This window comes from Odontesthes bonariensis, chromosome 10 (assembly GCF_027942865.1).
Source record: "Odontesthes bonariensis isolate fOdoBon6 chromosome 10, fOdoBon6.hap1, whole genome shotgun sequence".
Taxonomy (NCBI): Eukaryota; Metazoa; Chordata; class Actinopteri; order Atheriniformes; family Atherinopsidae; genus Odontesthes; species Odontesthes bonariensis.
This window is the reverse complement of record NC_134515.1, coordinates 9,769,077-9,795,679: the sequence shown is the minus strand read 5'-3', so window position 1 is coordinate 9,795,679 and position 26,603 is coordinate 9,769,077. Positions and strand designations below refer to the sequence as shown.

General features: G+C 42.0%; 1 protein-coding gene across 8 annotated transcripts in view; it reads right to left on the bottom strand.

Moving 5' to 3' along the window:
- The window catches only part of myt1b (myelin transcription factor 1b), a 137,309-nt gene that overhangs the window by 38,283 nt on the left and 72,423 nt on the right, over window positions 1-26,603 (bottom strand). For 6 of the 8 annotated variants that reach the window (XM_075476183.1, XM_075476184.1, XM_075476188.1 and 3 more), the window contains exons 1-2: window positions 6,824-7,019; window positions 3,211-3,317 (exon numbers count right to left, since the gene is read on the bottom strand). In XM_075476183.1, the coding sequence (XP_075332298.1) occupies window positions 3,211-3,317; window positions 6,824-6,851 (135 nt within the window). In that variant the 5' untranslated portion in view covers window positions 6,852-7,019. Of the gene's footprint in view, window positions 1-3,210; window positions 3,318-6,823; window positions 7,020-8,157; window positions 8,259-26,603 lie in introns of those variants that run through there. The other 2 variants (XM_075476191.1, XM_075476189.1) reach the window with 2 other exon arrangements.

Genomic DNA, 26,603 nt, shown 5'->3' with positions numbered 1-26,603 from the left:
GGCTTCCTGCTGCTTCTAACTTTCTCGGTGGGAGATCATGGTTCATGTAAGTACTAATTAACTGCACAGACACTGTCTTTAAGTTACTTAAAAGGGTGATTTTATCAGAAGAGGCTGCGGTTATAAAATCAAAATTTTATTAGAGCAGAGCAACAGTCTGGATATACTTTAACTTGACATTCTGCGTTTAAAATCACAGTATCTGATGTTTTTAGCCATCTGACAAAACATGAATATGTGAATGAGTGCAGCTTTATTTGTTTGTATTAATATATACTTACACTGACCTTTACTGCAAATCAACTGAAATCAAGACCCGACTTTGTTCAGAATGATTTTTTGATTAACTGTATTGCTTTTGTAAGCATTGTCAGTACTGTTATTATAAACCTTTAATGCATACAACTAGAATATCTACAGAGGTCTTTGTCACCTTTAATTTTCAGACAAATCATCCATGCTTTCGAACTCCTTCGTGCTTTGCTTGCCTACAATCACCTTAATCTTTGGTAGGCTGCAAAGATTCTTATTGTGACCAGCAGCCTTTAATTCAAGCCCAATTCTATAACAGGTGTCAGCAGTCATGCTAAATATTTTGCCACCCAAGAGCTGTGATAAAGAAGGGAAGCATGTCTATTCACACCATTGGAGTGGGATTGCACTTTATATAGAGAGTCACTACATATATATTTTAAAACAATCTATATATAACACTTCTACACTCAATTAAACTGCAACCGTAATAAGTTATATTTTAAATCTCAGTTTTTCTTATTGATTATCTAATTATTTCACAGATTAATATTTTTTGCTGATAACAGCCTCTGCCATCTCCAAAAGCTCAAAGAGACAAATGAAAAATGTGAATTTCATTCAAAGAAGCCACAACATCCCCACAAAAATGTTTCTGATGTCTTTCTGTATGTCTTTTCATTCACATCCCTCCTTTTGTACAACTGCAAACTAATTATTTAAAACCAGCATCTCAGCGTGATTAGAAGTGGTTTGAAGGTTGGTCTGATGGAAGGTTAAATGCATCTACAAAATGTGTTGTAGAACCATTTTAACGGCTTGAATGTAACCAAACACAAAAGGAGAGGATGTGAATAAATATGAACCGCATCATCTATGCTTCATGAAAAGGTTATACACTTCTGCCTCTTCTTTTTCCTTCCTTTGCATCCTTCCTTACATTGACCGTCACCGACTGAATCAAAACCTGGATGGTAAAGTGCTCCTGTTGCTTTCATCTTTGTGTAACCATAGTTACGTACATTTAAATAGGTAAGTATATCTCAGTCCTCCTTTTTTTCCTGTCCTTTTTCTCAATTGCAGCTCATTAAATTTGTATGAACACAAAGTCGCCGCAAATGAATCCACATGCAGACGGGCTGGCGTTCACCTGATTTGTTCAATCTCTTTCAAAAGGGCCCTTTCCAATGTGTGTGCAAAACTTGTCCTTTACTTTACGGTCTCTTAATTAGACTCCATGAAAGGTGTACATATGTGGACCTATAGGCGCTGTGGTCAGACACGTGTAGGGGAGTGAAATTAAAAAAAAAAAAAGAAAGAAAAGGGTGAAGGGGGTTGTGTGTGTGAGGTTTAACGAGGGTAAAATATGTCGAATTTTAGCAGAGGAAGAAGAAAATGAAGGAAGAGGAGGAGGAGGAAGAAGACCCGGCTCATACCTACAGGCTGTGTTGTACATTATCAATTATGTCCTTCTTTGTGTGCAGCGGTTGCTGCAGGACGGCTCTGCTCTGCATTCTGACAGCTCCATGTAAATGGCTGGCTGGGGGCAATGACTTCAGAGAGAAGGTCACCCTTCGTCCCTCGGTGCACATAAATGACTATTTTATTCGTTTTCAGGTTTACAAGAGTAGATGAGGAGAGGAGGGGGTTAAGGGGGGGTGGCGACACAGAGAGAGGAGTTGGAGGGGGGGCGTTCGCAACTGGCAACGAAGACTGACATCTCCAAAAATTACCTGCGGACAGCAGCTGCCAATTAGAGGCGCACTGTGTGCTTCCCTCGACAGGCAGACCACGCTGCGCGGCCTCCATGTTGGATCACCGCACGGCAAGCCCCTGCACAGTTTCACTTTAATGATTCACGCGAGGAAGAGAGCAGATAGCGAGGGAGAAAGGAGGAGGGGAGACGTCACGTTTCCCCATCTCATATGTGAAAAGACTAAGCATGACCACATATGGGTCATATGTGTGAAGTGAGTCATCCCGATGTGATTTCAGGGTTCAAATCCAAACATCTTTTCAGCTCCAAACACTCAGTCCATTTCATCCGACTCAGTTTTACTACAAGTCTGAAACAATAATAAGAGGGTGTCATAAGTGCCAGGCCCAACAGTCAGAGGCCGCTTCACATGATGTAGTGTTTGAAACCGACGCCTTTCGCTCCTCAGCTCGCTCAGTGGCAGAAATCAAACCCAATCAATAAAAGTCATCTCTTCAGATGAACCCGAGCCATCAGGGGAAGCAAAACTACTTTTACTGAGCCCAAGGGAAAACAACCCCCACCCCTCCCTCTTTCAATCTCCCCTCAATCCCTCCATCTCTTTGTTGAATGTCACTCTCAGTTGCAGTGCACTAGAGAAAGGGGATCAGGTGTTCTGAGAATGGGAAAACATCCTCGACATGGTGGTCAGAAGTTTCAGAGCGAGGCAGCAGATGGAGGGTTAACTGAGAGGAAAAGACCAGGAAGAGGAGACGGTTGCTCTGCTCTGCTGATAACGCAGAATATCATGAGCAAAAAAAAAAAGTATGAGCAGCTCAAGGACACCCTTTTGAGTTTCTTTTTTTATTGTGTTTCAATAGAGGAGGAAAAAAAGTACTGTGAAGTGAACTCAGCAGCTGGAAAACGCTGAGCTGCACCATGCTGAGCTTGACTAAACTGAACCGAGCTGAGCGGGGCTGAGGCCATGGGATGGGCAGGGCCGGCCAGGAGATTTGATGTGCTGCTTGATTCATGTTTTTTCTGTTCGGTGTGGCCGTCAACACCGACCCCCCCAATCCCAGCCCCCATAATGCAACACACACACACCTCCCCCTTCCCTTCTGCCTCCACCAGCTCTTACTTTCCCCGCTGAGTTAGGGATTGGGGAAATGCCCAGGAAGCAGAATTAGGTTGGAAGGGGTGTTGTGGGTGTGGTGAGTGATGAAGGTGAGGAGGAGGAAGATGGGGGGCTTGTCACTCACCATGATTGGTCGACGGCTCTGCAGTCTCTGGGAGGCCTGACAGCGGCTGCTAGTCCTCTCGCCTCGTGTCCACCGCTGGTTCACCAGCTCACCCCGAAACTCATTTTCTAAAGAAAAGAAAGAGGAAACAAAGATGGAGGTGGGGCAGAAAGAAAAAAAAGGAGAGGAGGGGGGGCAAGATGAGTTGTCATGTGAAATCATCAGCATCAGCACCAACGGATGGGGCAGCGATTTGGATGAGGGAAGGACAGGAAGGGTGGGGGGTTGGAGCACTGAAGCATGCTGCAGATACTCCTTTATTAACTAAAAGAAGAGTATGTATTCTCCTCACACACACACACACACACACACACACAGGCATGGCTAAGTGCCCCAGCTGGGGCCCCTGTCAGTCTGCTATTAGAATCAATCAAATTTGCGCATTTTTATCGAGCTTTTCAGGGCGCATATATGAGCGAATGGGGCGAGTGGGGGATGAAGAATGAGGAATGGTCAGTAAATAATGAATCATACATAAATCAAACCTTTTTTCCCCCTCCCCCTGTTCCTTTTTTTTTCATCAAGGTAACAGCTCTTCATCTCATCTCTCTGATGACGGCCCAGGAGAAGCGGACTCCTACAAATCCTTTCCTACATTAAAGATGCCGGTGAAACCGCAGGAAAGTGTCCCAACAGTTTCAAGTTGGAGGGAGGGGGGGGGTTTCTACTCTGAACGCCCAAGGCTGAACTTTTTCAACTAGTTCAGCTTTAAAACCCTTTAGAAGGAGAGCGGATGTCGCTCCCTCTATGCGTTGCTGTGCGAGCTGGTGCGGTGAAATCTGATTCTTTTTCAGATGAATATATATGTTACATCTCTACCCTTTAGCTCTCACCTTTATGTGACTCATGAGTCTTTGCAGCAGGCAGCAAAATGTTGTGAAAGAGGAAGTGCCCCAGAGTTTACGGTGACTCCTCTACTTGCACAAGGCTGCCTTTTTAGTCTGTCCTCAAGAACATCTTAAAGCAAATACAACTCAAACAGAGAAAGGCTTGGGTCACTCTGATGGAGAGGTTAATTAAAGCAGCTCAGGCTTTCTAGTGGAATTTCATGGTGGAATGTTTTTATGTGAATTCTGGCTGGTTTCGAATTTGAAATGATTGCAATGTAGGGACAAATCCCTGAACTTTGAAAATCTCAGAATGCATGTCCCCCTCTCCTGTTTACCATCTTCACATTCTTCTGTCTTTTCTTTTTTCCTGCATGCTTCCCTGTCCTGTGCATGAACCCACAGCACACATTAAAAGCAGTGAAAATAAAGTAGGGGAGACAACTAAAAGCTGCAAATCCACCACACCCTCCCGACTTTACCCATCAAATGCAAACCTTGCCAAAGCTCAGCCAGCACTCTTTACAAAATGCTTGTTTATCAACTTTCACCCCCCCCCCCTGTGAAAAAGTGATTACAGCAGCAATACTGTTGGCCTGCATCACTATCTCCGTCTCAGCTATCTCACAAGCACAAAAACTCTGATCCTTTTCCTTTTTTACCCCTGTTTTTCTCTCTCTTCTCTCAGAGGGAAGTTAGCATCCGTCCTGTGTTGTTAGTTTGGGGGCCAAGAAGCTGAAAGCCCTTCCTAAATGCCAAATATATAACAGCGCTCTATTAGGACATGTAGCCCCGGGCTGTGTGTCAGCTTCCTCAGTCCTGAGCCACCGCTGCTACTACAGAAACATAAAACACATGTGGACATTTTGAACCTGTATCTGTTTGATTTTTTTTAAATCACAGAAAAGGCGGCTCAAAGTGATCCCTCTTCTCTTTCATCTGTTGTTTCATCTGCATTCTTCAAACTAATTTGAGCCTCGTCTGCTCAGGATATACAGTCTCTTATTGTTTGATCACATGCTGCTAATTCCCACCTAAAAGACACACAGCTCGTTATTTTGGAGTGAAAATTGGAGGAAGACAAGACAATTAGCCATTCACTGGGGGAGGCTTGGTTCATCAGAGGCGAGGGGGTGGGTGGAGGGATGAATACAAAATGAGTGCATTTTCACTGCCAGGAGTCTTGTCTTTTTGAACAAAGCTTGCATTTTTTTGACAAGCTGTTTCCTTTCCTCTAAATAAATGAATGACTAAATCAATACATTGATACAGAAAAAAAACCTTTTACCAGAAAGCAAACTTTAGGATCAAGTAATACTATTACAGGGCTGTGGCTTACTCTGCTGGGACAATAGCGCAAAGAGGCCTAAATCCGCAGTTAGATTAAATACCAGGGTGTACTGTCTGTAACAGTATTAGAGCACATTCAAGGCCAGGGCCAGCTGTACACCCCTGGTCCTGTTAAGCAGGATTTAGAGACAACTTAGTGTGATTACAGCGAGCCGGACAGGGGAGATAGAGAAATCAAAAGTTGTGCAGCAGGACAGAGTCACTGCTGTTTTGTTTTTGGTTCCGTTTTTTTTGAGTGTGTTGGAGGGAAAAGAAGGGTGTAGAATTAGTAGAAAACGGAGTTTGAGATGTTTAGATGAGGTCATTGGAGTCTTCACATCCTGGTCTGAAGGTTAAATAAAACAAAACGAAAAGAGGCTCTGAGACAAAGTGGCAGATGCTGGCTCTTATCAGCTATGGTTTGGGAGTTTAAGGGTGGGGGGATTGAGGGGAAGGCGGCACCATGGTAACCAGCTTTTGGAGGAAGTCCCCTGAGGGCCACCCTGACCTCAGCATCTGAGAAACAGCACAACTGTGGCACTGCTGCTGTTAAAACACAGCCCTAAGTGTAAGGATCTGCTGCACACCTGAAACGACCGTGAGCTTGTGGCCATCCAAACATCTCTGCGTACCATGGGTCTCCTCTCTGCCCATCTGATGATTTATGCACATTTGGCGTACTTTTTTAATTAATTTTCTTTTTCTCTTTCAGCACCAGGCGTGAAATTCATTATTTCCAGGCTTTCGTTTTAAATGCCTTCTCTCCATTGAAAGCCCGGCCGACCCTGACCTTTGCTTGTGCTGCTTAGATTTCTGATAGGCTTTGAATGACGAGGGTGCAATTTGGCCCCAGCTGCTCCTCCAACATGTTTATTGCACTCCCTCCTCCGGCACCTGCTGTCCTCACCATCGGCTATTCAGCTCTTCACAAATAGAGAGGTTTCCTCCTATCACAGTAACTAAAAAGAAGACACAAACACAGAGGAGCAACTTCATATCGAAGCCTGCTATACTCTGCCGTTATGGCTTCTGTTGGCAGCATAAGGCACCAATAACCTAATTCTGTAATCCCCTGAAACTAGGCTACATTTTACAGAAAAGTAAACAGAAGAAAAACAATAGGTATTTAATTATTTCTGCCTCTGATGCATTAGATCTCCAGCTCAGTTTGTTCACCACGCAGGCCCAACAACAGACTCATTTAAATAAGCTCCATCAGGAGGTTTTAACTCCTGAAATACAACATTTAAAACGTAGGTTAAGTCAGTGAAACGTCATCACAAACCAGCCAAACACCACTGAAAATAAAAAAAGAAACTTTCATTATTTGATGCTGTTTCTGCACGTGGATGCTTTTCAAGCAAGCAAACAAACAAACAAACAAAAAAGGCAGAAGTAAAGTAAGTTTAGTCCGTTACCTGTTTTCAACCCTGAGAGATTTAACATGTCTACTAGCGGCTGAAGTTTCTCTGAGGAGCAGCGCTTCTCAGAGCTGAAGCGGTGCTGTGCGGTCAGAGGATGGAGAGTAACTTAAAGAGCGGGTGACATAACGCTCCGCGCAACATCATCCTTCATCTCTTTCCTCCATCTTAGGACGCAGGTGCTTTGACAAACAGCGTGGCGCACACAGAGCACATTACGTGGCCATCTAAGCAAAGCAAGAAGGTGGGGCGAGGAGGAGAGGGAGGTGGGAGAGGAAAAGAAACAACGCACGAGCTCGCGTTCTGCACCGAGACACAGACTCGGGGTGATTCCGACAATATGAGCACCTGGAAATGGGGTGAAATGTGCAGCAGGAGCCTGGCTCTCCGATGCCCGCGGTTTATTTCCGGCGCGCTTCTGAGGACTTTTTTTTGTTTTGTTTTATCTGTGCACTATTAAAGGCGGCTGACATTTGAAGAGAGCATCTCTGTTTTTTGCTGCAGAGGATCAAATGGCCAACCCCTCCCTCCCTCTGCCTCTCACTCCATCCTTCCATCCATCCATCTGTCCATGCATCCACACGCACACAGGGGACTCCTGCTCAACGCCCACTGTAACATCCAAATATCACAATCCTCTGCTGGACTCTAGAAACACGCCAGAAACAGAGCAGCGGCGCAGTTTAGCGGGGCGACCAGTACAGTAGACGAGCTAATTTATTCCTGGAGATACAGAAGGTGAAACTAGAGGACAGAGTAGTGAGTGCACTTCAGCTACGACCCAGTCCGCTAAGAGAGCATTCAGAGGAACGTAATAATGTCCCATTTTTATTCTGAGTGTGTCTGCTTCAACCCTACACACCGCTGAACTATCCGACAGAGGTAGAGTGGGAGAGAAGTGGGTAAACACGCATCACCGAGGTTCCGAGAAAGCGCCATAGTTGGTTTATTCCCTCTTATTGTAAAGGGCACCGGTGTAAACACAGGCAAGATTAAAGGGCTAAAACAGCATCATCTCTATTCTCAACACGAGAAGGTGAAGATTTAAACGAATCAAGTTCAAGAAAAAGACACTTTAAAAAGACAAAATCAAGTCAAACTGTTTGGAGATCACGTATAAGTTTTAATCCATGGTGGAGAATTAGGAAAATAAAAAAAAAGGGGGAAACAACATTAAAAAGGAGAAAATCAAGCTCTGCGCGATGCTTTAGATTATTAAAACGATGCGGAGAAACATCAAAGTTATGCATAAAAATGGCCGGATAATCCCAGATCAATCGTTACAGATCTATCTAACAATCCAAACATAAACACAGTTGATTTGTGATTACCTGGATCCGACAATATTTCCTTTGAGGGTTTGTTCGTCCTTGCTGTGCTCTGAGAGTTGCAGGTCGCTGTCAAGTAGTTTGCTAAAAAGATATCCCGAGTAAAGGTTTAAAAAAAAACGATCATCTATCCCGCTACAAACGTCCAGATGTGATAAATAAGAAGAGCGGGGCGAAGGTTGCGGCGGCCTCTCCTACGCAGCGCCTCGGCGCACGGCTCCGTATCCCGGCGTTAAGATGTACTTGTTTGTAAGCAAAAACATGGCTTCATTTGCCTTTGTCAGCGAGGAAAAAAAAAAAAAAAACGTAATATTGACTTACCTTTCCCTCATGAGCCATTGTACCACCCCCCACCTCCCTCCATCCCATCCCCTCTCCACCCCCGAACCCCCTCCAACTCCTCCCTCCGCCCTGTGCCATGACATCACGGAAGCTGTAGTAAAACCTCCAGCATCAGATGGGCAGGGCTTGAGCCCCCCCACCCCACACACACCTCCCCGCTTTACTACACACTAACTCAGTGGGCATGTGTGCACCAACGCACGCGCACGTAGACATCACTCTCTCGCTCTCTCTCTCTCTCTCTGTCAAACACACAAATAACCTGAGCCGACAAAACTGACTCCAGGACAGATTTTAGCGGCGTTTTAACACTCAGTGCGCGAGATTTTCCCCCACCTGCTTCCGCCTCTAAATATTTCTGAAATCAATAAACATCTGATGCCAACGCAAAATTACAGACTGAGCTTATATTTTATACATTTCTCCCACTGACAAGTTCTTGATGTTCCGCAGATGTATTATAGAGGTTATACCCACTGTAATCCTTCACTATAAAGTCCCCCCCCCTCCCCTCCCCCCCTCCCTACTCATCTTGGAAAGTGGTACCGTCCAATAATTCATTCAGGGGAACTTTTTTTTAAAATCTTAGGCTGAAAATTGATGTAGTAGTTGTATGCATCTGATAACTCCTGTATGGAAAGTGGGGGTTTAACGACATATATGCACAGATGCAGGTCTCCAAGGGAGCTTTACTAAAAAATTATTTATGCTCTGGGGAGGTGAGAGGATGGCAGCCGGTATCAGTTTGAATAATCACGTGTGGGAAACTGCTCCAGACACAGGAGTTTTGAGGAGTGATCACTGTCAGAAATCAGATGTTTTGATAGTTTTTAAAGTGCCAGCGCGGTTCTGAACAACAAACAGCCGAGTGCAAGTTGGAGTCACTCCCAAACGTTGCTCACACCGTGGGTTTGCTTTGCTGTTTTGAAACCATTAGTGGAAATGACAACCATTCATTACAAGCCATTTGAGAATAGTCCCCACAAATGCCATCCTTTATCTGCTGTCTCCACGCCGCGTACGCAGGGAATATTCAAAAAGCCCAACCTTCAGCTTTCAGAAATTCTATTAAATTCTTATCTCTTTGCAGCAGGCTCTTTTTGTGCAATCCCATTGTTATGCATTGGAGCTGAAATCAATCATCGGCCGTGCACGCCGCCATCAGAATGATTTCAGACTGTGGGTGCTGAGAGGGGAAGGATTCACAACTGCGGCAACAACACCATCGACAAACGAATAAACAAAAGAGGAGGAAATAAGGAAAATCCCCAATCGGACAGAGGGTGGACCCGTGTGGAAAGTTGGGGCCTGTACAGGTCAGGTGGGCTGAGGGGCTCCACAGCGGGGTTCTGGAGATTATAAAGCAGATGGAAAGTAGCTGCTTGGACGGGAAGCGGTGAAATACACCCACATAGCTGTAAATGTTTCCACTGTGGAGAGATTTCAGTACTGTGGACAGCTCCAAAGTGCTGAGAGGGTGTGTGTGTGTGTTCAGGACTCTGGACAGCTCCGGCCTGAACAATACCGCTGAAAGTCATTGTTGAGGCAACAAAAGCCTTTGTTTGAGCGCTGTTCAGACCATCAGAGGAAAATCAAGTTTAATGGCGCCACACAAAACTCACAATTTTGTAGGTAATCTTTTAGTTTGGCCCAATGTTATATCCCTCCACTTATCTGAGCACCTTTCACGTATTTCAGTTTTTGAAGAGTCACGATTAAACTTTGATTTAATTCAAAACAGTAAAATGTGGAAGATTGTTGGGAAAGTTTCTTTTCTTTTGCTCCAGAAACTGTGCCACTAAAATATAATCTGTGTGAAAAGTTGAAGTGAGTTCTGTCTAAAGTAACATAAGTGAAACAATCTAAACTATCCATAAACTTCAATACATGTTTGCTAAACTAAACTAAAACTGAGAGGAACCAAAGAAATGTGTAAATCTGAGTTGTTACTGATGAAGTAAACAAAAGGCAGTTAAAGACAACTTTCCTTTGAGGGATAAGCCTCAGTAACACAGCAGCTGGTACCCAATTTTATATCCCCCCCACCTATCTGAGTACCTTTCGCATAATTCAGTTTATGTTTCCATTGGTAAGAAAAGTCATGATTAAACTTTATTAACCTGAAAACGTCTTTTAAAGGGCAAAGCCATTTAAAATAATTCGCTTTATCTTCATTAATAGCTGAAATACACAAATCTTTTTTTATATTTAACGATAAAAGTCAAAAGATTTCTTGGAAAATTTTAGCTCTAAAATCTGTGCCACTTAGATAATAAAGTTGAAGTGAGTCCTGTCTAATGTGAAATAACTTAAAATCATCAAAGCTGCCAATAAACTTGGATAAACGAGGAAAAAAAAATAAGAAAATGTGTCGATGTGAGTTGTTGCTGCTTAAGTAAATAAGAGTGAATAGTTAAAAGGAACTTTCCTTTGAGGGATAAGCCTCAGTGCATCAGCTGGGAAAACTTTTCAGAAGTCTGTCTGTAGATGCAGATGGCGCAGAGGCCCGCAGCACTACAGCAGTTGTATGGTGGATATATTGTGCGGAGTCTGGACCGTGTGAGCAGCCAGTATAAATATTACATGGGGGCAGCAGCTGACTGAGCGCTGAGGTTGGGACCGGGGAGGCCCCTATAGTCCCTCGACAGATGGAACAAGCCGACAGACTTACACAACAAAAAAAGTTTTTAATAAGCCCGCAGCTTGGCATTGTCCCTGTGGTACCGAGCCACACGGTCCCCTCGGGGACCAACTGTCCTTTGTCTGGACCGTTTTTAGCTTTCTTACAAAAGGAATCAAAGTTTTATTTTCTACTTTAGACTCGCCTGCATGTTATAGTGTTTGCGTCTGTTTGTTTAGAAGTTTTAAACTCAGAGCCGGTGATTAGACAAAGCTGTAAGCCTCTTTTAATCATCCCGCACAGCAACAGCTACATTATCTCTAAAAGGTTTTATTTTGACCCACAAAGCTGCAGCAGATTAAACTTATTTTCAAATAAGTTATTTTAAAACTTGTGTCGGCAGAGAAAAAGACAAGTGCGCGCTTATTAAGCACAGACATTTATTCTAAGTAAAAAACACAAATGCCGAAACACAAAGTTTCATCTTTAAAAGTTTCGAGTCAAACTTAAAGACAAGTGAGTCATACGAACCTAAAAAGGTGCGACACAGCTTCATGTTTGCGGTCCTGCTCCTCTCTGTCTCTCTTCAGTTCCGCAGCGACCGCCAAGTGCTGCCGGCAAGTTTTACTACTGCCGAGCAAAGTTGCTCAAACTTTAGTTCAACTTCCCCCACAGAGTTCAGCAGGTCCGCGAGGGCGGGGCCGAGCAGCTGACTGACACGCAAGCAGAGCCAATGGGGAGCGGCGGTGTTCTCCTGCTGCCGGGAGCTGCGCCCAATCCCGGCCTCCGAGTGTCAGCTTTCAACAACAATAGCCCCGAACAGCAACAAAGAGCATCTGCTGCGCCCGACAACTTCTCACACTCACAAAGCTCCCCTTTTAAATCTGATTTAAAGCATCTAAACCCTTAACTCTGTCTGCTATCGCATCTAACCGTTTCATCGTGGATCTATGTATTTATGTTTTCAAATCTGCATGCTGCAGTGGGACAAACTCCAAAAGAACATGGAAAGAAAAGGATGAAGTGCACATTTATTGCTCAAAGTCAACAATAAAGGCCACATGAACACAATAAGAGGGCAGCAACACTCTTATCTGCCCTCCAGCATCCATTTCCATATTTTCCCAGTCATTTTCTTACATGACTGGTGCCTCCTCTGCAGGATTCAACCACCCCATCATGTGTGACCAAATGTACCAGATGTACAGCTAATTTAGGTAAGTTAGAGGAACATTTTCACTGCAACTCCAAGCCTATTCAGAGAGTCTGTGTCTGGGACAGACAGACAGTTCCTCCCTCCCAATAGCAGATGGTCTGCCAGATAATGAGCTCTCCCATTGCTTGCTCCCATTACCCCCATCCCCATCTCTCTGAGACGTAATGGGGGGTAAAGCAACCTCAACACATATTCTACTGCCTTTACTTCGTTATTTCATTTTATTTCATGCACATTTAATGACAGCCCTGTTTTGTTGCCATTGTTTGTTCTCCGTGGCCGCACATTGCCGAACAGTCTACTCTCTTTCGCTTTTTTATCATTTGTCTTTTTAAAGCTCGACTCTTATAAACTAAAAAGTTTTTAAAAGTTTGTGCATTTTTCACAGATTGTTACTCATTTAAAGACCAAAATCAGCATAAAAAAACAAATTAACAAAACTCCCTGGATCCTTTATAATAGTAATAATCCCGTATAAATGAATAAAAATGTGCAATTTACTGCACTCTCCTTCTTCTTCTGAATGTAATCAGACAGAATTAAAAACTAATTTAACACAGCTTGTCATTAACCAAATTATCATCTTGAACAGCTAAATAATTGTGCTACAAATTCAAGCATACGACAAAAAAGTTGGAAAAGAAGAATTAGCAAATCTTATTCTTAACCCCAATTATCCCCAACTCAACTAAGCAATGCCAAACTAAACTCAATTTGTATGAATAAGTGGCTGAATAAGTGGGAATAAAACCTAAATAGCAAGTTTAAATCCATTTATCAAAGTCAATAACTGACTTAAATACTAATTTTGAAATACTACTATAAAACTAAGATCAGTTCAAGTAAACTAAACTCAGCCGGCAATCCATTATATGTCAAATTTGTTTCTATAACTAACTAAACTCATATTTCTTGATGCCTTATTAAAAGATCGAACCTATCGCTTTTATGTCCAACTAAATAAACTCAAGTCAAATTGCTTCTTTCCTACAAATCAACTTGAAATATTGTTTCAGCTTAAGGGAAAAAAGCAAAACACAACTAAATTAAGCTCAAACCATAAAACTCTCTTTTATAAGCCTGAACTGAACTGAACTGAACCAGCGTCTGTTGAGAAAAGGAACAGTACAAATAGTTTTCAACTGAAACAAACAAAAAATGCTCAAATAAATAGAAATAAAACATTCTTCAGCAAGATTTTGTGTTTAATTTTGCTTTGTGTAATTTTGAAGTGAAAAAAAAAAAAAAGCACCATGTAGAGGAGCTGTATTGTGTTTCAGACCAAAGCTTTTTAAAAACTCTGGCTCCTTGAATCCCAACAATCAGCAGCCGTGGCCTCTGAGCAGCTGCTTATTACTCTAAAAAGTGTATTCAATTATTCTCATGAGGCCAGAGGAGACTATAGAAACAGCAAAGTGCTTTCAGGTAGATATTTTCTTGGTCGGGAACATCAGTTATAGATGCCAGCTAACAGGAATGGAGGAGGTCAAGTTGAGGTCTCGAGGATCAAGAAAACCAAAGTGTTGCTATAGATCTCTCTGACACAGTGATATGTCAGGACTTTTTCCTAAAGGAGGTTTGTTCAGGAGGTACCTTTGTTGTTTGCCAACCACTTGCAAGGTTGCTGGATCAGTCTCCAGCCTCCCCAGCTCGCATTTCAAAGTGCCCTTTAGAAAGAGAAATTACTTTAAGTTAATGACTTTCATCTGCTGTTTTTTTTGTTTCAGAGTTTGGGTAACTTTAGGCACCAAAACTACTCAGTTAGAGTGAGGAAAAGATGACAGTTTGGCTTAAAAAACAGCCAAAGTTAATCCTGCAAGCTGATAAACAACACTGAGGGGTACGCTGTGCGTTATAATCTGATGCCAAGAGGTCCTGACAAAGGACCATATGGGCATGTTGATGATGGAAAGTGCCTTTAACCCACTGATTTGAGCCTGAGCCGTCACTACTGAGCAGAAGAGGACAAAACTACACAAAAGAAAAGAACAAACGCAGAATCCTTCATTTTTTATTGCCCATATCAGATGAACGAAATCAAACTCAAACAGTAGTTTGGACTCTATTATTGTTTAGTAAACTTGTCTGAATCTAATTTTAACGAAGCTTTCACAGAGTGAAGTCATGGATATGCAATCCATGCATGTTTTTTTGTTGCTGTGTTTAGTTGGTTAAGCTGAAATTGAGTAAAAAATGCCTCATGTTTGTCAGTTTCAGCACGTTAATACTGTTGAAAAAATGCCTGTTTGCATTCATCACAGAGATTATTCAGTCACTGAAAATTAATTTCCCCAAGAACTGACCAAAAACTGAGGCCTTCACTATGGGACAGTAAATCCACATCTAGATTATCCTGTTTAAATGTATTAAGTTTGAAGATTAAGTTTTGATGTGAGAGTGTCATGTGTGAGTGTGTGTGTGAGTGTGTGTGTGTGTGTGTGTGTGTGTGTGTGTGGGTGTGTGTGTGAGTGCTCCATCTGATGCCAGCCCTCGCACGGGTCATCAAAGAATGCTAAAAAGCCCAGGTGTGACACCCCTCCTTCTGTGTGGGTTTTAACTTCTAATAATCCTGTTTTATTGTGCACCCTCTGCTGTTATAAACCCGAACTTCTGCAGATAAATGAAACCAAACAAAATGCCGGCTTGTGTAAATTCCTCCTGAAATCAAATTCAGGAGGCTGCTCTACTGCAGCTTGCGAAGGCGCAGTGTTAATTTATGAGATATGTGAGGCAGCTATGATAAACATGCATATCTGTGATTAAAAGCAAGTTTATTCCTGTTATTAAAGTTTAAAATGTGTTTAAAACTGCTGATGAAATAAAATAACTTACAAATTTTGAATTTCAGTAGCTATAACATAAATGTGGGTGTGGCCTAATGAGGTCAGAGGAGCTGACTAATCAGAGTGGGCTGGGCTTAAAGAGGGAAGGCTTCCAGTCAGAGCAGTTAGAGCGAGCCTACACATGGGAACTTTAAACAGTCTCACCGATAACAGTTTGGTGAAAGTCAACGTCTTTCAGAAGATATTTAGATCACTGGAGATCCGCGTATATAGCAACAACACGGCAGCTCTGAGCTAACAGTGCAATAGTACGCGTTCATTCATTCATTCGTCTTAAAGTATTGGTGAAATAAAGACAGATAATGCCTTACCAAAGCGGGGGGGCTGATTGTGTCGCCACCATCTGGGCGAATAACACAGCACTTAAAATGATTTCAAACTGCCAGCCAAGTGTTTTTAATCATTTTTGTTTTCAGGTTACTTCCTTCCACATGACGACGTTTTCACGTGAAAAATTATAAAGAAGAGACTGTGTGTGATGTGTTGAGTTAGTTGTTTGCCTTCTACCATCCTTCTCGCCAAAAAAAATGTTACCAGAGTTCCTCTGTTTGTTGTTTTAGGGCCGTAACAGTCTTTCATGTTTAGGAGGCTTCCTACCTGAGTGAAATGACTCAGAGTCATGAAATTGAAAGAAGCTTCGATGCTTCCTTCTTTGTTATCTCCTTTATCGTATCGTATGAAATTAAAGGAGGAAAAAGTCCTAATTGCTCATTTTCATTCAGTATTCAAAAATATGAGATGAGGAGGGTGAGTGTGAGCAGCCAGTGAGAAAACTTTCACTTTGGGGGCTTTTTCTTTCTTTCTTTCTTTATGGTCTAAAATGACAAATCTTCTCAGAGTATCTAAGAGGCTTTTTATAGTCCAACTTTATAACAGTTTTAGTTTCACCACAGCAAACTGACATCCCAGCTGAGGGAACATGTGGGTGGATTTATCTTCCTTACCATGATCTTTGACCTCATGATGATTTCCATCCCAGTCAAGGAAAGATATTTGGGAAAAGTGATTTTTTTTAACACTATTCGACCACATCGTCAGACTTAACTGCTTCCCAAATGGGATGGATTTAACCTCAACTGAATCAAACCAAACTATGACTAAAACTTGTTCATTTCTTTGCTCTTTGGCTCCTGGTGGGATGTATACACATGAATTTGTCGTCATGCTGCCCACAAAAACATCAAACGACCATAAAGCTCACGGTGTTGTGCGGGGCTGGAACCCAAATTCAGGGCACTTTCAGTTCAGTCAATGTACTTCAAAACGAGTCAGAAGCACATCGTTTTAGGGGTTCACAAACTTCTCTGGTGTTGCTTTAATGCTTAAATATGATCATAAATCGAGGCTGATTCAGAAAATCTTGGTTCCAGATTTGGATTGTGAGTAAATAAAATCATTTGTTCTGAGTTGGCCTCAAACATCTGGTTTAAATTTTCATCCAAAATCCACCCTCATTTTTGAATGAATTATTTCAACACAGAATAACAAACAAACTTGACAAATATTGAACTAATACTTTTCAAAGTATTTTTTTTTAATTTAATTTAATTTCAAAACACGAACTCAGTAGTTAACTCGCTTTCTTAAAGTTACACAGCAACAGTTTAAAAATAAAAAATAAACCATACTTTTTATCAAATTCATGTTTCAGTTTGTATGTAATCACTCTGACAAATGATTGGTTGTGTTGTTTATTACCATTTAAATCTGTCTGATTTGTGGGTCCTTATAAAGGAATCAGACGTGGTTGGTGACACCTTTTGGAGAAGTTTGAGGGCTTTCAATTGAGAAATGGAGGATTATAACTATCACATCATGAAAGAACAGGTAACGGTGTGCAAATCAATCTCCATCAAAGATGCGAAAACGTAAAAAAGGAGAAAGATGAGGGCAGTTAAAACCCGTTCCCCTAAACGGGGGAATCCCGTCTACCAATGCAGACGCAGTTTGTTATCAGATTCTGAGTGGACGTCATTTTACTCATTGTTCCTTTACGTGATCTAAAATCAACTATTTCTACATTAACGGGTGCGACTGAACACAGTCAATCAAACCCGAATGGCACATTGTTTGATTTGAAACCCACAGATTTACCAATCTTTCCATCTCCAGCCTTGTTCCTTCTTCCACGGTACAAAAAAGTGAAGGAGCAACACACATTTCTAATGAATTCACTGCTTATTTAAAAGGCTTTTCGGAGGGAGTGGACAAAGAAGGTGTCGCTGCTAAGGAGGACTGCTGGGTCTCCACTAATGCCCCTGCAAGTTTTTTTTTATCTGGGCATGCCAGACAGCCTCTTGTATTCTTCCTGAGCACGGTGCTCTCATTAGCCTATTAACTTCACTATTCAACCCCCTCTCCACCCTTCTGTTCCAGATAGGACTGAACACACACTCTCACACTCACACTCACACACAGATACTGCATGTTCACAGGCGTATGCAAACTAACATAAATGAATGCACACACACACACAACCCCCCCCCCCCCCGCACTCCTCTTATTCTCTGCTCTGTATAACAAGCAGCTGAACTCTGACATAGCCTCCAGCTGTCCGGGAGACGGTGGTGACAATAAAGTTTAAACAACTATACACACACACTCACACATATATGCATCGAAAAGCAGGAAACAGGACCTTGTTGGGAAAATGACCCCCGTGAGGTAATTAATGGAAATTTTACTCCATCTTCATCATCATCATTATTCAAAAGTCCTCTTAAATGTTCACTCCTACGCTTCATTATCATTATTCAGCATCTTCAACAGCGGCAACTTTTGGCAACGCTGGAAGAAAAACCACAGGGTCACCGCTGCGTGAGAAGTGCTTCCTCTTGATAAATGTGCAGATTTGTGTTTGAAGGAACAAAGAAAGAAGAGGTTTCTGTGTAACATTCAACTAAATCCTTGGTTTTCGTGCACAGATGGACATTTGACAGCTCAGTCCGGCTCTCGGTCTCACGATAACCGTCGGGTTTCGTAGCACGATGACTTTATTGCCCTGCACACCCTCCCCGCTCAGTTTCACACCCCCAGCCTCGCTCCCTGATTCCCTCTAACATCCGTGCAGCATGATCGTACCCATATCTGTCAACTCTCATTAGACACAGATAAGCGCATCACCCACAAGTCTGCACGGAGGAGACTTCTGAAAAAGCCACCAGTTTAAACTTCTGTCCAACAAGGTTTTGTTTCGGTCACTGCAGTCGTTTCTTTGGGTTTCAAAAGGTCCTTCGATGACACGGCGTTTCAAGTCTGCTTCCTAAGTTCATCCTTTTTTTTTGTATCTGCATACAATGAATTCTCTTAAGAGAGAAAAGAAAGGCCTTCCCGACACGTGGCTGGAATAGACAGTCGTTACCAGGAAGCAAAGCTTCAAGGAGGATGACAAATGTACAGACACCATTGTCTGCATTTATCAGAATAATCACAAGTTGATTACTCTGTTGTGTTGAGATAACACTGTTTGTTTTTGCAAGTTTGTAAACCTTAAAACTATGTGCTTCCGACTCATTTTGAAGCACCAGGCTTTTTTTTGTACGCGCGACATTTTTGTGGCCTCTTGAATATGACAACAAATTCATGTGCATGGCTCACAGGAGATTTGTTTTTAGAACAGTGATGTTACATCCTACCACTGTAGTCGGAGCCAAAGAGCAAAAACACAAAGACAAAATCTAAGAAATTACTTTATTCTATGTCATTTTTGCAAGATCTTAAGAACAAGACATCTTATGAGTGATTCCTGTGTTGATACCAAATTTCTTCATTCATTCTTGCATCCATGGGGATGATCTATAACATTAAATCAAGGCATGTGTGTGTAAATCCATGTGCTGCAATGAGTTTGGTAAATGTCTTTTCCTCTTCAGTACAGACAGTGGCGTCTGGGGGCATGAATAAGAGTCTAACTAACTCCGTTTCGACTGTTTGTGGTGACTAGAAAATGAGCTTTATTGAACTGAGTTAATTAACTCCTTAAGCGTGGCTTCTCTCAGCTTCCAAACAAACACAAGTCGCCTCGACATATTTAGAAAAAAGGAAGAGAAGTCTTCAGGCAACCTGATCTAAAGACAGAGCTTGAATAACTACGTTTGTTCACACTGCAGTTTCACAGAAAAGGCTAACAACTTGTACATTTCTCTTTTCTCTGTCCCCGTACTTCAGTTTTGATTCGTCAGCCTACATTTCCATACGGGTGTCGATGTGTGACGATGTTCACTTTCCACGTCTTGCTGGTGCGGAGGTCACAAACACTCATAAGAAGGAGGAAGCACTAATCCAAAGACCTCCTGAACTCGTCTTCAACAGTCACTGTACTTTCATACTTCCATTGGTTGTGGTACTTTTGCCCCCTCTTTCCTATCCTCCCAACCCCCAGCCAGCCCAGCCAGATGGCCGCCCTCCCTGAGTCCGGTTCTATCAGAGGTTTCTTCCTGTTAAAAGGGAGTTTTTTCTTTCCACCATCACCTTCTGCTCTCTCAGGACGGGGGACTGACTCGAGTCAGTTTTTACTTTCCCTTAAAATGGAAACGTCTGATTCTTCTTGTGAATAAAATGTCCACTATGTTGAAATTATTCGCAGAATTATTTCCACCTCCCCTGAGGGGAATTAACTCTTATTTTAAAAAGGCAAAAACCATCTCGAGAGAGTGTAAAAACTTTATTGAGAAACAGGAGACTTTTGTATTACCGTTGAGTCTAAGACTGAGCCACAAAATGTGTTTTAGTACTTTAGGGAACAAGCATGATTGAGGTTTTTTTTACTGGAAGATTTTAGAAGACGTGTCTTAATGGCCGCTATGAACAAGAGGGATCATAACAGTAAGTAGAATCTGATCAAATTGAGACTTATCCCTTAATTTGATCAACCTTTTTAGTGTTTAAAAATACGCAGCTACCTCTTTGCATGATGAAGACACAGACTGCCCGTGGCGCTTCATTACTCACGGATTACACTTCTCCTTCCTCTGTCTTTTGTGGGAGTTATGAATTTTTAACAAGCATGATCACACACACTCAAAGTGAAAGGAAAAGGCCAAGAGACAGACAAAGTTTGGTCTGGGTGCCACTTTGGATGACCATCATCTCCAGAGACCCAACCCCATCCACAGCTTGGGCCTCCCCCATAAGGAGGAGGGGTGACACGTGGAATGGGGTCACCTCTGCCAAAAGGCATCACATCGCTGGACTCCTCTGCATCGTCTGTCTGCTGTACCTTTCTGTCGCTTTGCCTGTCAGTTACATGGATCTCCACTCGCTCTGGGAGGGTTTTTCTTATTTTTTGACCTCATGTGAATATCCTCGTGTGAGCTGAGAAGCCTGCAGCCATGAGGCGGCTTCTGAGGGAGATGTAAATAAGCCCCCCCGACTCCATCTCTGCCCCTCCATCCAGACATGGGATTGCCTCACCCCATGTCATCCTGCAAAGTCACTTCTTTAAGGGCCTCCTCCTCCACTGATCTCTTCATCTCCCCCTTTTCTGTCCAGTTGCCACACTCTCCCCACCCTTTCATCTTCCCTCAGCTTCTACCAACAACTATCCCCGTTTCCTCCCTTTTTTTCTTCTCTAGTTTCCCATCTCTATGTTTTAGCTCCCTGCGTCTCAGCCTCTCGCCCCCTCTCACCCAGCAGCAGCAGCAGGCTGGGCAAATATGCACCCTGAGCAGCGGTAAATACAGGCAGCACTTCACAAACAAGGCCTGATTACAATGACAAAGGCTGCCACACTTTAGGGAGGAGCTTGGAGCAATTTGGAGGCTGCGGGGGCCATTGAGCGAGTGGCATACTTAATGGGCTTTGTGTGCCAGAAGAAAAGGGTCTGAGCTTCTGGGCCCAGCTGTCACCACGGAAAATATCAGACTGACACAGCACCCGACGCTCTTTGGCTTGCTCTCTTTTCTTCTTTTACCCCCCTCTCCCTCAACTCTCCTCTCTTCTCTTTCCACGTTTTTTTTCCTCTCTCCAGTTAGGCAGCACAAAAAAGTGAAAGCTGTTGAAGAGAAAGGAAAAAAAACTAAACAAGAATACCCTCTCTTGATCTCTCACACTCACGCAAGCAAGGAAAACGCAAGCATGGTGTCACACACATGCACATAAATAAAATGCTCAGTAGGCTGACTCGGCAGCAATTATTCAAACCCTAAACCCAGAGGGATAAATGACATTATTACATTTCACTACTTAATTACGTATGTGGATAGTTACTAAGCGTTACCCATCATGCATACATAATGCAGTGAGATATAATCTTTGCTTCATAAAGCACCCTTTCTTTGCCAAACGTACAGAAGAAGAAAAACAAATGAACACATGTGCTCTCTGAGACACATACATATGTGGTAAGTGAGATAAAAAAAAATAGTGAAAACACATGATTGTTCAGCCTTGCAAGGCAAAAATAACTCCAACATTTAGTGGATTTCCAACAGTGCCAAACAACAGTTTATTTTCTGGAAATGATTTTCCTCCAGTGATAATGGACTTGGCTCGAAAACAAAGACTAGAGAGATCCTCTGAAGCGGCTCTCTGGTTCCGCTTTCTGAATCCTTGTAACCAAAGAAGCACTCACACTCCAGATGCAAGTGTATTACACCAGCTCTGTGACTTATGGCACTGTAACCCAGAGCATAATACGCACGCCCACGCACATACACGGCGAAGCTCGCGAGCCAGCAAGCATGCACTGGAGGCGAACAGGCACAAATACATGTGCACGGTTGCACAGCGCTGCATTATTGAAACGCAGCACAAAGCCAGAGTTGGATGTTGTTTCACCTAATCTCTTTGATACCACTGTGGTGATGCTAAGCTCCAGAAAATCAGCTTAGCAGATGTCCTAAAGTGTAGGTGGCTTGTTTCATGAGGCAAGAGAAGTAGATGCAAAAAGAAGAAGAAGAAGAGGAGAAAGACGGAGGGTGGGGGCAGGGCCACAGATTTGGAACGGGGCCCTGAGTTCAACTCAATCCCCTTTTTACTTCTGTCTGCCAGGCACAGTTGTTTTAGCATACTAGAAGAAGTGTTTTTTCACAGTTCAGCCATCCCTCCATCCTCACTTTCCCCTGCGGGTGCTCACTTTAGAGTGTTCGCTCTAATGTGTGAGTGCCACAGAAGTTGTCTTACTTCTGATAATGATGGCGATAATGACTGTAATGAGGATTTTTTTCAAAAGGTTGCACATGCTGCCTTCCCTTCAAGCCGCAACCTGTCCTCGGATGTCAGCTGATTACATTCACAGCCCGTAAAAAAACTCACACGCGCGCACATTCATACACACACATTGTCGCATGCATTATCAGCACAAGTGAGACATCTGTATGCAAATGTCATTATGTTGGCGGGGAGGGGGCTCGGAGTGGACTGAGTGATGTTATGATAGTGAAGGAGGGACTGAAGAAGGTCGGGCTCTAAAGGAGTGTGTGTGTGTCAAGAGTGTGTATGTATAGTATCCATAGAAACCAACTAACCCAACTCAAGATGGCTTACTGATTTCATGTTTTACTTCTTCGCCCGGCCTCTCAGTGCTCATCTGGTAAATCAGAGCATAAACACACGTGACCGTGTTTTAGACAGATTAATAAAACATCTAATCCTTCACTGAGATACTTCCATGGTGAGATGAAAAATGCCAGTAACCCCTGGTGTTGCGCAGCACATTGCATCTCCCGCCTCTCAAGTATCTGGAAAATTTTGTTCATCCCGCTGTAGTGAGTGACCTCATGTATGCTCATCTCCTCTGTGTTTTCTAAGTGGCATGCAGCAAGCACTTTGTGTGGAGCCGTATTATCTTTATAGCAACGCAATTCTTGCCATCCCAACTGGTGAAGCGAATGTGGGCAAAGATTCTGGTTAATTATTTCACCCCATTTTACAAAAACCTCATATCATCCAAACATCCTGACACTAAGCCGGCGTTTTTGAGACCAACAAATGAGAAGAGAATGACGTTTGAGGCCTTTCTGTGTCTCATCAGCACAAGGGTATCTTTTAGCAATGAAAAATATGATATCAGTATGATACAAATATAACCAAAACATAAATGTACATTTCTATATTTACTCATTAGCCCGTTTAATTACTGATAAAATCATATAAAGCACATCCAAGTTTTCATCAATCTACACAAGCTTGAAAATCTGGTAAATTGTTATCTTGGCTCTCTCGCTTTCTCTTTATCCCTCTTACTCTCTTTTATTTTCACTTTTAATCTTAATTTGTTTTATATTGAATGATTAGTTTCCCTTGTGTTGTATTTGTTGTTTTAGTGTTTATGATTATTTTTTATTATGCTTTTGCTTCTGTACAGAACTTTGGTCGACTGAGGTTGTTTTAAATGTGCTCTATAAATAAACTATGACTATCAAAACAATTTGGTTAGTTTTAGATAAGGACCAGGATTTGGGTTCAATTGCAGGTTATTACATTGCCATGGTTATGATAATTTTATTTTATTTTAATGTTTATTTAACAGGGACGATACATACAGCATTGCCACAAAGAATGAAAAATGCGACGCATACAAGACGTCTAGCTTCAGCTAATTTGCAGTCTTTCTCCCTGGTCAGGTTAGAGAAGGATAAAAAATACTGAGCACAATAAGTGCAATAGTACAAATACAGTGAAAAATATAATGAATGGGGACCATGAATAAATGAACACAGATACAAAATTTAGATTAAAAATTATACAAGATAAATATATTAAACATTAATAAAGTGCTGTATTGACAGTGACGAGAAAGAAGTTAATGTTCACATTTCTGCTGCTGCTTAAGCCAATCTACATATTAATTAATCTACATATTAATCTACATATGATAAAGATGAAACCATTACAACACAAAGCTTCAATCTAAAAAGTCCTCTAAAACTTTAGGATTTTCTGAAAAACTTTGAATCGTGAAATAAAACCATTTGAGAGATTAAATATTCTGCTTTTTTGGTAAATTCCTTACTTTGCCCACACGTCTACAAATATACATGCGATAATATATTTTTAATATAACTGACTGTGTGTTTTTCAAATGTTGATGAGATGCAACATCAGACCAGGCTTGAAAAGGTAAAAGCACACACACGTGTTAGGGAAAGAAAAACAGTCTGAGGTCCAGTGTTTTGTCAACCCACCATCAACCCCAGCTCCTCCTGGGGCAAACTGTGTGGCTCAATAGCTGAACACAACCTGATCTCATGGAACAACTTATAATAGCTACAGTGGTCCGGAGTAAAAACACAAAAAAAATTCACAAAAAACTGTACCACGACAAAGCTTCCTACACTCATTTACCTTTGCTTATGGTGATGTAGCTTTTATGACAACCTTCCAACGTCTACGCCCACATTCTCGCTACACGATGACATAAACGGACACGTATTGTTGCATAATGATGTCGTGTACCTGCAAAATGTTGCTACATGCCAAAATATACACGGCAACGACTGTTGATTTGCTTGATGGAACCTTTTCCAGTCATTCCTTTTATACTTCCAATACTCAAGATTTGTCACTTGTCAACTTTGGCGTCACGTGTGAAAGGTAAGTATCAGATAAAGGGCTGGGCGAGTTAACTCATTAATTATTTAACGCCGACAAATATTTTATCACGCATTAGTGCAGGTTTTATTATTTATTTTATTATTGTAAAAGTCTGTTGCTCACAGGCTTTTATTTTGTAAAACTGGAACCGGAAACCGGAAAAGAAAGTAATCGGCGGATCCACCAAACATGGAGAAGGGTACGGAACTTTTACTCGGCCATTTTCATTTTAAAGTTCTTCCAGACGGCGGAGTCGACAGAACCAAAGTCATCTGTAAACACTGCCAAGTTGAATTGTCTTCTCAGCGTAGTAGTTCCAGTCTAAAATATCACTTAAAGGCAAAACACACAACTGATAGCAGCAAGTCATTCAAGGAAACAGACAGTGGAGCGAGGCTTCTACATAAAAACTACAGAAAGATGCTGATGTTAAAAGTGTGTTTGCACAACAAATGTTATGGCACTTTCATTCAAATGGCAGCACATTTAAAATAAAACTAAATGCTAAAGGCATTAATCGTGATTAATCAGGGAAATCATGTGATTAATTAGATTAATCGTTGCCCAGCCCTAATGAAAACGTTAAGATGATAAAAAGAGTTGTTAGGCTTTATAAGGCACATATTTTTCAGGTGACACGTTTTACCACCCATGGGTTGCGGTTCCCGTCATGTGGTGCTGCCTGATAAAACAACAAGCCAGCGATACGTTGCTGTCTCAGGTTTCTACATTTTATCTATTACAGTTCTTTCTGTAAAACTGAGCTGCGAAGGACCTTACTTCATTACCAATTACAACATCCAATGGAAAGATGTGAGTTCTGCACAAACGTTTTAGATACTTGTGAGGTTTAGTTTCTTATCCATCACTCAGCACCATTGAGGTGTCCAGTTGTTGGAAATTCCCTGTTAAAGCAACACAAGATGAAACAACCCCAAGAGTTAGCCCTGCAACGGATGATCTCACCATCATGGAGTCAGACTGGGATTACACGATGAGCCAGAAGATACTAAAGGAGATAAGTTCACACAACAACTATGCCAGGGATGCCTGAACAACCTGCTTTGCCAAAGGACCTTCAAATATCAGGAGATAAGTGTATCATTTGTACCGTGCTGTTTGAAAGGCAAAGAGTGGTCACACCAAATTTAATTTATTATTTTCCTGTTTACTGCACTTTGCATGAATAAAAACTATTTACAGAATTACTTCTGAAAGCATCTTCACTTTGCTCGTAGCCCCTAAAATGTCTGCACGGTCCTCCTCGTGTGTGACTTCTAAGGCTCTCTTCTGTACTTTTAATTTATTTGGACGGATGCTGTCACACTCATAAATCATCTCTGTTCAATTTAAAATCTTCCCACAACTGCTGTATATATTTAAGTCAAATATAAAACTTGGTTATTTGCTTTACTTTACAAGCTGACAGGTAACAGGAATGTGGTCCTATCACATGGCAATATCCCTTCACTTTGCAGGGAAAAGGTGCCCTTTATCTTTTGGGGATCAAGGAATAGTGGCTATCTAACCCTTGGTGGCTACATGACAACCACATCTTTATCTCACAAAGAAAAATTACACATTCTTAACAGGTATTTAGTGGTATTAACATGGGGTTTCACCTCCTCGATTCCTTGTGTTTCGGTTTTCTTCTAAGATTAAATTGGCTGGTTTGTGTTGTGTTTTAGGAAGAAGAAAGTTGGGACTGGGCCGGAGTAAAGAATGAATCATCACTCGTCATCACTTTCTAAAAGAGGTCAATATCAGGCTAATGCTGTCTCTGCAGAGATTTTGAACTCAAGCACTCAGCTCGATGCAGTTAAAATTGGCAACAGAAACACAATCCTAACTGCAACTTTCAATCAATAACAACCATCAGCTATTAACATCAGTA